The 17,067-nt window shown below is 40.9% G+C and overlaps 1 protein-coding gene across 1 annotated transcript in view; it reads left to right on the forward strand.

Annotated features, from left to right (window-relative positions):
- Positions 1 to 3,844: 3,844 nt before the first annotated feature.
- The window catches only part of LOC110966075 (slit homolog 1 protein-like), a 113,350-nt gene continuing 100,127 nt past the window's right edge, over positions 3,845 to 17,067 (forward strand). Inside the window, exons 1-2 of the mRNA XM_022215319.2 lie at positions 3,845 to 3,988; positions 4,520 to 4,828. Of these exons, the coding sequence (XP_022071011.2) occupies positions 3,987 to 3,988; positions 4,520 to 4,828 (311 nt within the window). The 5' untranslated portion in view covers positions 3,845 to 3,986. The remainder of the gene's footprint in view (positions 3,989 to 4,519; positions 4,829 to 17,067) is intronic.

Consider the following 17,067-nt stretch of genomic DNA (forward strand, 5'->3'; position numbering starts at 1 on the left):
ACATCAGGCCAGTTTGATCTCAAGTGGACCGGACCGGTGAAATTACAATATAATAACCTATAAATAACAATAACCCCAAGTCTTTCCTTTGTTCTAATGCAAAAAGATCCATTTAGCAGCATGCCCCAGTTTATCATCTACAAATTATAACTTACAGATCACAGTGAATCTACAAAGACACAAAACATTTAGTCACAGGTATCTGGAACTGAACAATCTAGTATTTTACTTTATGATCAAAATGACAAATATCAGCTCAAAAACAAGACAAAATATTACAAAAGCGAAACACAAAATGATAAAAACGAGGCAGAAAATGGCAAAAAATGAGACGAACGACAAAACAAAATAGACAAAAAGTTAGACAAAAACACTACAAAGCGACAAAAATTAGACAAATGACAAAAACGAGCCAAAAAACAAAACGACAAAAATAGACAAAACAACAGATAAAGCAAAACACAAAATGACAAAAACGAGACAAAACACAAGAGAAACAAAACGAGACAAACGACGAAAGTTAGACAAAATATTACAAATTTGAGACAAAGTGACAAATCTGTGTAATTTGTACGCTTCATAAAGTTGTCCTATGGGCCAGATTGGACCCTCTGGAGGGTTGCTTTTGGCCTATGAGCCACATGTTTGACACCCCTGCTTTATGAACATCAATTAAGCTGAATTTACCAAATCTTCATTTTTAGAACTTAGTTTTAGGAAATGAATTGTTTTCTTTCATCAGTTGGTGCATTAAATGTTAGAATCTGCAAGTAACCTGTTTGGTCTGACCAACATCCCCAAACCCAAAGATGTTCAGCGTAGAAAAGTGACAAATTCTCACAATCACAATTGAAAACCAGATCATGTTTCGTTCTTTTTCTTTTTTTAGTTGACTGACCATCACCTGAATAAAATCAGCCGTGAACCTCGAGCTTTTCTCACATTATTTCCTGTGGACATGCGTGTTGTGGCTGCACAAAGTCTTGGTGGTTAGCACTTTAGCCTTGCAGCTAGAAGATCCACAGTACATGTCCCAGCCTTCCAGGGATCTTTCTGCATGAAGGTTCTCCCTGTACATGTGTGGGTTTGCTCCGGCTTCCACCCACAGTCCAAAAACACACTGAGGTTAAATGGTAACTCTAAATTGTCCATAAGTGTGAATGTGAGTGTGCATGTTTGTCTCTATGTTTAGCTTTGTGACAGACTGGTGACCTGTCCAGGTGTCCCCTGCCTTCACCCAAAGTCAGCTGGGATAGACTCCAGCCCCCCATGACCCTAATGAGGATTAAGCAGTGTTTGGATGGATGGGAACAGTTGGATGCGTAACTATTTCACTGAATGCTGAAGGTAAATTATAACAGTTGCATCACAAGAGTTTGAACTTGGTGACTTCATTATTGGACATACCAAACAATTTACTGGCTTTGCTAATTTCGTCAATCGATTAGTCATCTTTTAGTGGGATTTAGAGCTTTGATGCTAAATGAACCTGCATGCAGAGAAAAATCTGGATTGACGCATTTGAGACAAAAGCATCTGCTCTGTATTTCCAGAAATCAATTCAGACGCGTCTGCAGTAAAAGCCCCCCAGCTCCCCACCCACCCTGCCCTCAGAAAGCTATTATGGCCCCAGAAATAAGGGGGTCCACCCCCCTGGAGATGTCAACATCTTGTCCCTCCCTTTGTTGCAGATTAAGGCCGAATGAGTCATTCAATTCAGTTGCACAAAGGAGGCAGCCGGGCTCTGCCTGTGGCCAATTTGTTTTCCATCACTTCTGAAGCGCGCCTGGTTAAATTAACCCGTCATACCGAGTCTGCAGGGAGAAGACAAAGTGAGGCCACGAGCAATAATCACTCATGTATGGTGGTAAATAAAAAGCTGGGTAAACTGTGCCCTCCAGTTGCTACTGGATGCACTGCAAAGAAGCGACAAATCAAATTTGTTATTCAGAGAAATCCAATTATGCTCCACATAACTCCATAATACACTGAACAAATCATCAACGATTTCAGGGTGAATGTGACAACTGCTGCAAACAAACAAGGAATCCATTATTCATTTTGCAGATTTTCCTTCTTGCAAAGCGCCATTAAGTCTTTGCTCTGCTTTAATTGAGAGCCATTTAAAATGAGTTAATCCATCATGCAGCTTTTAATGATGAGTTATTTGTGTGGCAGAATGTACAGTTTTCACACGGTTTTACAGTGTTCTGACATTCAGTTTTATTTGAATATCAAGCAAAAGCACCAAACATTTGCAAGTTCCAGTTTCTCTGTTTTGAGAATTTTCTGTTTTATGCCACTGCAGACTGAGTATACGTTGAGTTAGATCACCATAAATGATTTAATTGCACATTTGTTTATCTGTAAAGAAACACTTTGTTGCTGCCCCTCAGGGTTTTTAAAATCCTAACAACCGTAAGCGGTAAAGCCAGTACTGTATATTGATAGTGAGACAAAAAAAGGAAAACACCAAACGACAAAAACATGAGACAACTAACAAAAATCTGACAAAAAATCCTACAAAAGCAGAACAAAATATGACAAAAATGAGACACAAAACAGAAAAAACGAGAAACGAAATTACAAAAATGAGACAACCGATATGAAACAGGACAAAAAAATTACAAAGTGACCAAAAAAATTAGACAAATGACAAGCTAGGCAAAAAAATAAGCACAAAAATGATACACAAGACAATGAAACAAAACACAAAATGACAAAAATACGATAAAAAACAAGCAAGACAAAACAGGAAACACAAAACGACAAAAATAAGAAACAAAATGAGAAATATATGAGACAAGCGGAAAGTCAGACAAAAAACAACAAAAACAAGACAAAATATTACAAAAATGAGACTCAAAATGACAAAAGTCAGAAAATGACAAAAAAATGAGACAACACATGACAAAAAAAGACAAAACATTTGACAAAAAAGTTGCAAAATGACAAAAGCATGAGATATACGACACAAATCAGACAAAAAACAAGACAAAATGTAACAAAAATGACACACAAAATGGCAAAAGTAAGAAACAAGATGATAAAAAAGATGAGACGAACGATGAAAGTCAAGCAAAAATAGACAAAAACAACAAACACAATACAAAATCTGACAAAAATGAGACACAAAATGGCAAAAAAGATGAAACCAACGACGAAAGTCAAACAACAATAGACAAAAATGCAAAATATTACAAAAATGAGTCACAAAATGACAAAAAACACAAGCGAGACAAAAACGAGACTCAAAATGAGTGATGTGTTAATCTATAAAGAACCCCTCAGATTTTTTAGAATTCTGACAGCGGTAAGCAGTGCAGCTGCTACTGTAGATTTGGTAGTTTTGGTGGATTTCTCCGCTCTTTCCCTGACGACTCAGATGTTTTCTCCTCTTCTTTTTCGCCTTGGTAATATGGCTATCACAAAAGCTGAAGCCAGGGTTTCTGTGGAGATTGGGAGTAAAAAAAAAAAACTCAGCCAGGCTCCATTTGAATTTCAAAGCCTTGCCAGTGAATCCATAATAGACTTCTGAGTAAGCTCTGTGGCAGCTTATGGCATTCCAGTTATGCCAGTCTCATAAGAAACACCCCTCCTCTCCCCCCGTCCAACCCAAGTTCCTGCAGCCCGGTGAGCTTTCTTGGCACTGAGCCGTGACAGAAAATATTATCACGTTTAACACACACAGCCGAACTTCATGCTTTTATTTCACAGTTATTGTCTTTTTCTCCCGTCCTCATATTTTCTCTGGAGCTTCCCGGTCGGATGCTTCAGGGTGATCACGATTTCCTCTTCCCTTCCTCCCTCTCTCCCTCCGTCTCTCTCTTCTCATCATGTCCATGCAGCCCTGGGCTCTTTTCTTTCCCTAGGGAGAGGAGCGCATGTGGGCGAGAGAGGTAGACGGAAAGGAGGAGAGGGGAAGAGAGAGAAAAAGGCTGCCGTCACTGGAGGTGGCGGCTCCCACTACTGCTGTCACTGAATAGATGTGAGTTCACTCCGGGTACTGGGGAGGGTGGTGGGGGGGTAGTGTAGCGTAGGAGGAGTCTTGGTGCTGTTATTTGTAAAAGCTTTTGATGGATGATTACTCTGTGTGTGTGTGTGTGTGTGTGTGTGTGTGTGTGTGTGTGTGTGTGTGTGTGTGTGTGTGTGTGTGTGTGAGAGAGAGATAGAGGGAGTGAGGGAGTCCCCCCCCTTTCTTTTTTTTTTCTAGTGGCTCACTGTTCAGTGCACAATGACTCAATGAAAAGTGGAGGGGAGAGGCGAGCACACTGTACGGCTGCATGAGAGAGAGAGAGAGACACACACACAGGAGAGTAGAAGAAGAAGAGAAGCCAACTGGAGGGAGCTCTAAAGCTGGGGACAAGTAGAAGAAGAGGATATACTTGTGTGTGTCCCCCCCTCCACTCTCTTTATCTCTCTGAAAGGCCACTCTGGGATCAAGTGGCAGTTGAACTTCATCCGGCTGTGCTGCAGCCTCTCTGAGCGTTTTCCTGCTGTTTCTGTCCACTTTTGAAAGGAGCCGGTTGCTGGTGGTCAGTCGTCCCAGGCACACGGAGGGGATAGGATCTGCAGTGTCGTGGAGCAGGATGCCTGCGGGAAGAGGAGGAGGGGATGGAGCCGGGTCAGGAGGCTGCGGGGCGATGGGTCGGGGTCTTCGGTCCGGGCTGTGGACGGCGCTGGCGTGGGGCGTTCTGGTGCTGCTGGCGGGTCAGGGAGGTGCAGAGGCGTGCCCGAATCCCTGCAGCTGTCTGGGGAACACGGTGGACTGCCACGGCCTGGGGATCCACTCTGTGCCCAAAAGCATCCCCAGAGGAACTGAGAGGCTGTGAGTAGTCAGACCATGCCTGCATTCACGTTTTTCCTGCACTTCTGAGGACTCAGATAATCACAGACACACAGTGAGGCGAGGGGAATCCTTCAAAGTGACGGCATATTGATGCTCTTCACTTAAAGGAGCAAACAGCAGTTTAGATCTGGTCTGTTTGAGACCAGGTTTAGGGTTTAGATTTGGTTTCTAGGTCTAAGATCTTTAACAGTATAATGAAAAATCTGTATATTTGCATTTGAGATGGACGTGTAAAACTAAAGACAAAGTAGAGAGGTGCAAATTAATGTGTAGCGGACGATTGAATTAGAATCGTGACTATCCTCTGTATGCATACACTGTGTGCATCATTTTGTTGTATCTTGTCTCCTCTGTTCTCCCTTTGCTCTAGCTCTGTTTATCAGTAGTAGTCTGTTTAACTTCATACAACACACACACATTCACACACACACACACACACACACACACACACACACACACACACACACACACACACACACACACACACACACACACTTGATTCTCTGGATTCGGTTGCTGCTCTGCGGCATCATTTGTCTGTCCTGCAGCTGTTCCCTGTTGCAATTACATGTTTAATACTGATTTTATTTTCTGTGAATCTCCATCATTTCTAGAATTCAGAGTGCCAATTTCTCATCACATTTTGAGTAAAATCTCAGACATGTCTTCCTCATCTCTCCCTCTGACATGTTTCAACCTGTACAGTATTTTTGTGCATGGTTCCTCCTTCCTATAAGACATGTATGTAATATAAAATCAGCTCGGTGACATAGCTCACTATACACATCTCTGAATTGATATGCTTTGCTTTACATTTACTCCACCTCACTGCTTGATTAGAAATCTAATGCAATCTGTGCTGGAGATGTTGTACTGGGCTACATTACATTGAAATGTGTTTCTAATTTTCTCGCCTCTCATGTTTGTAAATGAGGCTGAACATTTGAAACACCCCTTAATTTAATGCAGTCGTGGTCATCATCACCAATAGCTACGACCTCAGAAACGAGCACAGTGGAATTAGTACATTAGTGCCAGTCGAAAGTGCACATTGTTACCTTTGAAGCAGGAGTGTCAAACTCATCTTAGTTCAGGAGCCACATTCAGCCAATCTTGATCTCAATTTGGCCAGACCTGTAAAGTCAGAGCAAAATAACCACAACTCCAAATCTATCCTGTGTATTATTGCCAAAAAGTTCACATCTAAGGAATTATCTTTTTACAAAACATCATGAACAACCTGAAATTTCTTAAGAAATATAAATTCAATTTTAACAACATGATGCCTTCATTTATTATTCACACATTACAAAGTACAGATCACAGAGAATCTATAAAGGCACAAAACATTCAGTCACAGGCATCTGGAATTAAATGATATAGTATTTTACTTTATGATCAAAACGATAAAAGTCAGATGAAAAAACTCCACAAAATATTACAAAAATGAGACACAAAACAGCAAAAGCAAGAAACAAAATGATAAAAGATGAGACAAACAGCACGAAACAAAACAAAAGAGACAAGAAACTAGACAAAAACGTTACAAAGCGACAAAAATGAGACAAACAACACAAGTGAGACCAAAAAGCACAAAATGACAAAAACGATACACAAAATAACAAATAAACAAAACACAAAATGACAAAAATAAGACAAAAACACAAGTGAGACAAAATGGAAATGTAAAACAACAAAAGCGAGAAACAAAATGACAAAAACATGAGACAAACGACAGAAGTCTGACAAAAAAGACAGAAAACAAGACAGAATAATACAAAAATGAGACCCAAAATGACAAGAGAACAATGAACAATCTAGTATTTTACTTCAAAACAACTTTTCAGGATCTAGAAATTATTTTAAATGTATAGTTTTACAAACCGGGCTGCACAGTGCTGCAGTGGTTAGCACTTCTGCCTTGCAGCAAGAAGATCCCTGGATCTTTCTGCATGGAGTTTGCATGTTCTCCCTGTGAATGTTTGGGTTTTCTCTGGGCACTCCGGCTTCCTCCCACAGTCCAAAAATATGCTGAGGTTAATTGGTTACTGTAAATTGCCTGTAGGTGTGAATGTGAGTGTGATTGGTTGTCTGTATATGTAGCCCTGTGATGGACTGGTGACCTGTCCAGGGTGTCAGCTGGGATAGGCTCCAGCACCCAGTGTGACCCTAGTGAGGATGAAGCGGTGTATAGTGGATGGAGTTGCAGTTAATGTCTTCTCTGTAATTTTTACTCTTCACAAAGTCGTCCCACGGGCCAGATTGAACCCTCTGGAGTTCCACTTTTAGCCTGCAGGCCACATGTTTGACACCCCTGCTTTACAGGTAGAATTTGTGACTGTATTGGATTGCATTACACTTTACATACACTTACCTAATGCAGATGCAAATAAGAAATTGGGCAGAAATAGAGATTTCCAAATCACTAAAGGCCACCCGCTCAGTTAGCGACACTCACGTGGACATCACAGGTCCAGACCTGAAGCCTCGAGGACTTCAGTGTTGATGGAATTAAAAGGCAATACTTCCCGCTTTCACAGACTGTCATAGCTGTCCTACAGATCTAATTTTCAAAAAGTAAACCCCAAATATCATACATCTTGTCACTATCTGCATGTTGCAACTAGCTCTTCATCATATTAGAATAGCTGTTATTTCCAGCCTACCTTGTCTGGTTTAGTTGGTGGTTTCCCGTCAGTCTCCAGAAATACCTTTTAACAACAACCAGAGAAGCACTATCGACAATCCATATATTCTAATTTAACAAATGGAGATGGTTGGTTGGGAATATTGCTGCACTGCGCCCTGATCTGCTGATGATATCGTTGCTTTCTTACAGTACTTGGACTCTTTGTTTGTTCTGCAGAGATTTTCTCGTTGCTGAATGTTGTTGTGAATCGGGTTAAGGCCAAATGGCCTTGACTGTTTGGTTCTAATGAGCTGCCACAGTTAAAACTTAGAACTTGTAGCTGAAAGTTTTTATGGACCTATTTGTGGATATGCCAGTAATTTACAAAGGCAAGCACCCAAACAATGAACCCATGAATACAAAGCTTGTGATCAATATTTTAAATGCTTGTATTAGGGGTTTCATTTTGGAAATCTTAATTTTATTACCTTGAAAAACCCCCAAAACAAACCACAGCAAAATATCCAAGCAACATTGAGCACTGGCAACTGAATCTGTATATATAAATTAGAATGCACTCTGTGTGTTTCTCCACCTTCATAAAGTGTGTGTACTGTTTGAACTATACCGGGCTGTAGGTGCAGGATGTACATGTATGTGTTTGTACACAGTGAGTGTATGTGTTTATTTCAGGTTCTAGAGTGCCTGGGTATGAATAATTGATGATTGTCAGGGGTGCCAGCAGAGATACATTATCCTTCCTCCTCTCTGGTTTACTGTAGCGTGGAGGATGTTTTCCCCTCCAAGGCTGATAGCTTTATGATCGGGGATGGGGGGCTTGGGCTCCCGGTCAAAGAGAAATGGCCTGGAAAAAACTCTGAGCCTGCAGAGGCACTTGCCTGTTTTCTATTTATGTGAGACGGTAACTACTAGCACTATAGAATAAGAGAAATTGCAAAAAATCTATATATATATATGTGGAGTTACATACACTACTGTTCAAAAGTTTGGGGTCACTCAGACAATGTCATGTTTTCCATAAAAACTCACACTTTTATTCATGTGCTAACATAACTGCACAAGGGTTTTCTAATCATCTATTAGCCTTTCAACAGCATTAGCTAACACAATGTAGCATTAGAACACAGGAGTGATGGTTGCTGGAAATGTTCCTCTGTAGCCCGTCGGTCCGTCCGTCCGTCCATCCATCCATCCATCCATCCATCCATCCATCCATTATCTATACTATTATGTATGAGGGTCATGGAGGGCTGGAGTCTATCCCAGCTGACTTATAGGGCAACACCCTGGACAGCTAGGTCGCCAGTCTGTCACAGGACTACACATACAGACAAACAGTCACACTCACATTCACACCTATGAACAATTTAGAGTAACCAATTAACCTCAGCCTGTTTTTGGATTGTGAGAGGAAGCCGGAGAAAACCCACGGATGCACAGGGAGAACATGCAAACTCCATGCAGAAAGAAGGGAAGGTTGAGACGCGACCGGGGATCTTCTTGCTGCAGGACAAAAATGCTAACCACCGAGCCACTGTACAGCCAGAATGAATCAATCATTAAAAATTAGACTTTTCATTTGTTATATTTGTTCTAACCTCTCTCACATGGCCCTTCACCCAAAAATGCACTTCTAAAATTTTCTTTTTCATTCAGCGCACCAAGGCTTGTTTGTTTGATTTAACATTGCAGACATTATACTGGTACAGTTTGCAAAAACAGTTTGAAATTCATGCTCAAAATTGACTTAATCGTGTTACACAATTATATTGGCTTTGGATTGTGACACCTGGGATGGATGTAAAATTGATTTGGTTGCAGTTTTTAGAAGACCTTAAATGTGGGTTTTAGCCTTGAAAATATCATGTAGTTAGTATGAAATTTCACCTAACCCGAATGCACGTCCAAGGCCTGCCACTCTAAAAATATTCATAGTATTTAGATCATTTTTTGAAGTTCCTAATAACAACATAAGGTGATCAAAGTCAGACAGTATTTGACCCATGTCCAACCCTGGTCAAGAGGAGGGTCAGCTGATGCAGGTCCACTCATTTAAACCCCTGTCTGTGCCCGTGTGAAAGGAGAATCATGCACATGTGACACAATAGATGTGCTCATATTTTAATCAATCGAGCTGTCTTCACAGGCTGCGTAAAGACCGGCTACACCGGTCATGTAGACATAGCCAGAGTGACCTTTTGACCTCTGAATTGTTTCCTCGTCCCACAATCACACAAAGTCCTGTAGACTCAGACTGGCCCTGCCCTGCAGTGAAGAGGAGCGACCCATTAAAAGGCTATTTGTTAAAGGTCTTGTCGCCCAATTAGCATGTAAAGTGATCTGAGTGTGTGTCAGCTGGACAGCTAGCCACTGGAGGAGAGAGTCGGTGGAGTGTGGGAGAGACAGAGTGTGTACAGTATTCCCTGGGAGACAGGCGGCAATAAGAGGGTCATTTATCAAGGTGACTGCACCAGTCACACTAAACACCCTGCCTTGTTGGATTGTCATGGCAACGCTGAAAAAATGGATGCCCCTTTGGGCCCTGATGAGCATGGTTATTTGAGCAGGGAAGTGAAGAACGTGTGCGAGAAAGAAAGAGGGGAAACCTGTCAGATGTACACTACCGTTCAGAAGTTTGGGGTCACTTAGAAATGTCTTTATTTTTTAAAAGAAAAGCATTAAGATAACATTAAATGAATCTGAAAACCAGTCTAGACATTGTTAATGTGGTAAATGACTATTCTAGCTGGAAACGGCTAATTTTTAATGTAATATCTCCATAGAGGTACAGAGGAACATTTCCAGCAACCATCACTCCTGTGTTCTAATGCTACATTGTGTTAGCTAATGGTGCTGAAAGGCTAATTGATGATTAGAAAACCCTTGTTCAATTATGTTAGCACATGAATAAAAGTGTGAGTTTTCATGGAAAACTTGAATTTGTCTGGGTGACCCTAAACTTTTGACCGGTAGTGTATGAATGAGTGAATGTGCGCACTGATTATGGAGAAAACATTGGATTGATGGCCAGTGTTTTTTGGGAATTACTTAAGATATATGTTGTCTTCGTTTGTCAAGAGGTTGTTTTAGAATCAGTTCTAGACCTCGGTTAGCAGTAAAGTGGGTCATTTCCTAACAAGGACAGCTTGATAAAAATATCTCAAAGCTGCTGACAATGCACAGTGGTCCCTCAAAATAAGTTTTAAAAAAGTCAGTTAAGCAATACTACATCTTTAGTGAATCCAGTTTGGAAAGTGGATCTTTGTGTTCCTGTGTCCCTGTGGCCTCATATCACATTCACTGAGATAAATGAAAACAGAAAAACAACACAGATACTGCAAGAAATGACTGTTGTTTTTTTTTTGTTTTTTGAAGGACTCTCACTACTAGATCTGGTACTTTGTTAGCCTAGCCGCGCTAGACCCAGCTCTTAAGACACAAGGGTCTAGGAACGCTCGACAGGGAGGGAGGCGGGCTAAAAGGTTGTCTTTCAAATCACTCTGCAGCAATTGGGTAGGTATACAACCAATCAGCGCAACGAATAGGCTGACGGAGTTCCTAGAGCGCCGGCAGATTGTGGCTAAGTCCCATTAGCTTCCCAACCAGCGGAGCCAACTGGTATATTAAGGATTTGCCATATCTCGTCGGCATAAGTCCAAATACGTCTTTCTTCTCAATGAAACACTTCACTGCCGTCCTTTGTTTATCTTTCGAGTTGAATTTTAGCTTCAAATCTTTAAGGGCTGTGGCCAAAGCCGAGCCGAAAGATAACTGTTTATTGTGCGCCGGTTGTTTCTGTCAGAATCGTCGCGCCTCTGTCGTCACTTCGTTACGCCCGCCTTCTGACTCTACACTTCATGGTGATTGGTCCGGCCAGTTTTAGGAGCATCCAACCTCGAGCCTTATGGAGGGTAACTAGACTCACCCTGGCAAAGAATTAAATTCGTTGCCGTGGGTTGTCTAGCGTGGCTAGGCTAGTACTTTGTTGTTTGCCGTGCAAAAACACAAAATATATGTGTCATTCTAGACCTAATAATATAGTGTTAGTAGTGTAGTTTTTCTAACCAGTTTAATCCAGGTTGGTTTAGATGGGTGACATGGTAAAATTTTCCAGCCTGCCGTGGTCAGTTCATTACCGTGCAACTGTTGATATATCCAGAGACGTCGAATACTTTTGTAAAAGGACAAAGGACGGTGTCTGATCAGTGTTCCCCTTATATTGATTTAGTTGTGCCACCCCACCACAATATCAACAATGATCATCATGTATCCATCCATCCATTATCTACACACTGCAAGGTCTAGCTGCAAGGTAACAGTGTTATCCACCACTCTGTTGTGCAGCCTGTCGCCAATCCTAATATAGACTATATTAAAATTTTAACCAAAGTTTTTCCCAGATCAGCATTGCCCTCTTAATGCTGCGTCAGATTGAAACAGGTGATGTTTTGGATATTTGTGGGTTGAGTCTCGTCAGACACTGATCAGAAATAACATTATGACCACCTGCCTAACATTGTGTTGGTCCCTTTATGCTGCTAAAACTCCTCTGACCCAGCCGGGCTTGGACTCAGGACTTCTGGGGATGTCCTGTGGTGCTGGGATGGTGGCAGTGAATTCTGTGGGTTGCAGAGTGGAACCCACCTAGGTTGCGCTGATGCTGGACCATCCCACAGATGCTCAGTAAGATCTGGATCTGGGGAATGTGGAACAGTTTCTGCGGTGTGTTGGTGTGCATTGTCCTACTGAGGGTGGCAAATGGCATCAAGGACTGCTGTTGGCATGGGCAGTGAGGGTTTGGGGGGTTGCCTGATCTGCAGTGTTTAGGTTGGCAGTACATGTCAAACATTTACATGAATGTCAGGACTGAAGGTTCCCAGCAGAACGTTGCATTATAACAAGATGATCGATGTTATTCACTTCACCTGTCAGTGGTCATAATGCTGCGGCTGATCGGTGTATATATGTGACATTAACTATTATGTCAGTAGTTTTCAGCCCCTTTGCACAACCTAACACACAGTCCGGTAGAGGAAATCTTAAAGCAAACCCAAACTCTGTCAGTGTGTTTGTACATACTGGAGAGAGTGTGAGAAAGTGCAGGTCATCGTCTGTGTCAGACTCTGATGATTTATCTTTGTGTCTGGAGGAGAAAGAAGGAGAAAGAGACGTGTGTTTGAATGATCTGTTCCTGGAGTTCCTGGATACGAAAAACTCAAACATAAACTATAGAACCAGCAAGGCTCCTGCCAGACAACTTGAAACTTTTTGTTTATTTCTGTTCCTGGATGCATCGTTGCACAAATTGGACCTGAATCATTGATTCAAATATTAATCAAGCTGTGCGTACATGTACAGTTTGAGTGTGTCATTGCGTGTAGCTGCCAGTGGGACGGCTAAGCGAGTGTGAGGAGGATTAGTGTTAGATGTGATGGCAGAGAGCGGGAAACACTTGGAAGCTGAATTTATGCAAACTAGGGCCCTAAACCATTCAGAGATTTATAAACTAACAAATATGTTTTAAAGTCTATCTTCTGAGAGACCAGTGAAAAGACCTCAAAACTGTAGTGATGCGATTGACTTGTTTTTAGTCTTGGTGAGGATTCTAGCAGCAGCTGGATCAGCTGCAGTTGTTTTCTGGACTTGTTATGATTCAACTGCCAGGGTCAGCTGGATGTACCAAAACCAACCAGTTGTCGTTGTTTGAGGTATAGCAATTTATTTCTCAGTGACAAATTTTATGGAGCGATAGGAGTGCCAAATCAAAATATAAATAAATAAATAAATAAATGTGGAAATATAAAGAGAAATAAATAATTAAATAAATAAATGTGGAAATATAAAGAGAAATAAATAAATAAATAAATAAATAAATGTGGAAATATAAAGAGAAATAAATAAATAAATTAATAAATCTGGAAATATAAAGAGAAATAAATAAATAAATAAATAAATAAAAAGGAAAATTTTGTCTTTGCTTTTACCTTTTCTGTTTTTTCCTTTTATTTATTTATTTATTTATTTCTCTTTATATTTCCACATTTATTTATTTAATTATTTATTTCTCTTTATATTTCCACATTTATTTATTTATTTATTTCTCTTTATATTTCCACATTTATTTATTTATTTATTTATTTCCCTTTATATTTCCTCAGGTCCACCAAGAAAAGGAAAAATGCAAATCAGTTTGCTCTGGGCGGGGATTCTGAACACAGGAGTCCTGCCTGACCCCAGCTCCCAGCACGGCTGAAGTGAAGCCATGTCACCGTTGAGCTTCGGCTGATTCTGCCACTGATAAGAAAATAAACATTAATTTACCGAATTAGCAGCGTCCTTTCAGTGTCTGATGGCAGAATCAGCCGAAGTTCCACGGTGACACGGCTTCACTTCAGCCGTGGTCGGAGCTGGCGTCAGGACAGAAGCCTGTGTGCGGGTACGACTCCCCCCCTGAAAAGGAAGCCCCGCCCAGACGAAACTGATTTGCATTTTTCTATTTCATGGTGTCAGGCCATTATGAAATAACCACCAAGAAATAAAATGCAAATCAGTTTGCTTTCACTTGGTGGACTGAGCTGTCAATCAAATGGCTCTAGGCGGGGCTTCCTCGTCGTTCCTGATCACAGGCCGCTCAGAGGGGCGTGTCGTGTCTACTCTTCATATGCCTGTGATCAGGAACGACGAGGAAGCCCCGCCTAGAGCCATTTGATTGGCAGCTCAGTCCACCAAGTGAAAGCAAACTGATTTGCATTTTATTTCTTGGTGGTTATTTCATAATGGCCTGACACCATGAAATAGAAAAATGCAAATCAGTTTCGTCTGGGCGGGGCTTCCTTTTCAGGGGGGGAGTCGTACCCGCACACAGGCTTCTTTCCTGACGCCAGCTCCGACCACGGCTGAAGTGAAGCCGTGTCACCGTGGAACTTCGGCTGATTCTGCCATCAGACACTGAAAGGACGCTGCTAATTCGGTAAATTAATGTTTATTTTCTTATCAGTGGCAGAATCAGCCGAAGCTCAACGGTGACATGGTTTCACTTCAGCCGTGCTGGGAGCTGGGGTCAGGCAGGACTCCTGTGTTCAGAATCCCCGCCCAGAGCAAACTGATTTGCATTTTTCCTTTTCTTGGTGGACCTGAGGAAATATAAAGGGAAATAAATAAATAAATAAATAAATAAATAAATAAATAAATAAATAAATAAATAAATGTGGAAATATAAAGAGAAATAAATAAATGTGGAAATATAAAGAGAAATAAATAATTAAATAAATAAATGTGGAAATATAAAGAGAAATAAATAAATAAATAAATAAAAGGAAAAAACAGAAAAGGTAAAAGCAAAGACAAAATTTTCCTTTTTATTTATTTATTTATTTATTTCTCTTTATATTTCCAGATTTATTTATTTATTTATTTCTCTTTATATTTCCACATTTATTTATTTAATTATTTATTTCTCTTTATATTTCCACATTTATTTATTTATTTATTTATTTCTCTTTATATTTCCACATTTATTTATTTATTTATTTCTCTTTATATTTCCACATTTATTTATTTAATTATTTATTTCTCTTTATATTTCCACATTTATTTATTTATTTATTTATATTTTGATTTGGCACTCCTATCGCTCCATAAAATTTAACATAAAAGTGATCAGAGAAAAATAAGACTGGTGGATGTTCCTAAATCAAAAGAACAAAATAAAACCAAGCAAAGGCTAACAGAGTTTTTAAACTAGCTAAACAGAAGCAAAGCAACTAAACTTCTTAACCGAACCTAAACACAATAGCAACACCCACCACACAAACTAGTGATTAGTGCACAGAATTAACTAAATAAAACTAGTGCTTCAAAACACACATCTCCAGTGAAACACACAAATCACCACCCCTCAGTAGCTACGAAACACACACAAGAAGCTTCTCACTTAGTTCATCAGCTTCTAACAGAGGTTGCAGTCTTCACCAAGACTTCAGAATCTCTCATCAAATTGGCAGCTGCTAACAGAAGCTTAACTTCTGGGTAGCCGCCCCTCAGTGGCTACAGAATCTACAAAACACGACTCAAGAGGCACCAGGACTAGCTGGTCGCACAAGATCCCAACCGCCCCGATTGAGAGTTTGGTAGCAGGATTTATCCTCCCCAGGTGTAATGATGGCTCCGACCGGTTGGCTGAAGGTGGAGGGAACTGGGTGGTGGACCAATGAGGTCGGGAGGTGGGGAGCACAGAGGCTGGAGTGCAGGTCTTCAACTCCAGCCTCATTAGCTGAGATGACAGGCAGCTGGGGTTCTGGAGAGGCTCTCAAACCAGCAGCAGCTGAACATCTCCCCATATAAAGGCTCAAAAGAAATCCTCCCCAGAAAGAAGGTGGGACACAATCACCTGTTTCCATAACAGGACTTTTTAGTCAGACCTGTAAAGACACTGTTACAGTGATCTAATCGACTGAAAATAAATGCATGTGGACCAGTTTTCGCAGGTCCTGCTGAGACAAAAGCCCTCTAATCCTGGAAATGTTCTCCAGGTGATTGTAAGCTGTCTTTGTAGTGGTCTTAATGTGGTTTTGAAAGGTCAGGTCTGAGTCCATGACTACATCCAGATTTCAGGCCTCATGTGTTTTTCTTAAATAACTGAAGCTGTTTGCTGACATTTAATCGCTCCTCTTTTGGTCCAAATACAGCTTTGTGCTTGTTTAACTGAAGGAAAATTAGACACATCCATTCATGAAAAAGCTCCATCTGATTAACTCAGCCATATCACCTCTTCCTGAACCAGTGTCCAGACTACTCTAGGATCACTGTGAGAAAGTGGAAAAGCTTTTTAAAATGTCATTTTTCAAGGTTGTAAGCAACACCAACAAAATTTGCCTCTGTGCAGCATTTTAATGGTTAATTGAACAAAACATTCAGTGGGTCTACATATGCCTAGGTTTGCATGGCACAAAACACCAGGTATTATTCAGTAAAATCACTTTTAGTTGTACATTTGCAGTAAAATTCTTTTTGCTAGTTTTTCTATTTCATTGTCGCTTCCCAGTCCTTCCCCCTTCTCTCTCCTTTCTCAGTTTCATTACCAGTGACTGCCACCTCAGCTTTTCCCACTGCCTGCCTCTGTCTGCCCATCTCTTATAATCATCTAACCATTTCCCCTGCGGCTCCTCAGTGGGAAAGATGCCGCTAATGAAGTGTCATTAGGCCTGAATGTGTGTGTGTGGCTGTTAATATTAGTCATATCCGCCATGCTGCGACTGGGGAGAAAGCTGAGGGATGGGGAGAGAGAGAACGGGAGGAAGAAAGAGACGGCAGAGAATGGAGGAGCAGGAGCAGGAAGGAAGAGTTGTTTTAAGTTGTCAGGGGAAGAGTGAAGGTGAAGATGAAGCAGGAGAACTGGTGAGGACGGGAGGGAGAGGGAAGGAGGAGGGGAGAGGAAAAGGGAGGTGACAGCGAAAACCAAGATTGCTTTTACATCTGCAGTGCAGTCTTGTGTTGACTTAGTAATCATGGCTTAGTAATTTATCAATAAAAGCTGTCTGGTTTTGTTTTGTGTCAGGAAATGGCTTTA

This window comes from Acanthochromis polyacanthus, chromosome 3 (assembly GCF_021347895.1).
Source record: "Acanthochromis polyacanthus isolate Apoly-LR-REF ecotype Palm Island chromosome 3, KAUST_Apoly_ChrSc, whole genome shotgun sequence".
Classification (NCBI taxonomy): Eukaryota; Metazoa; Chordata; class Actinopteri; family Pomacentridae; genus Acanthochromis; species Acanthochromis polyacanthus.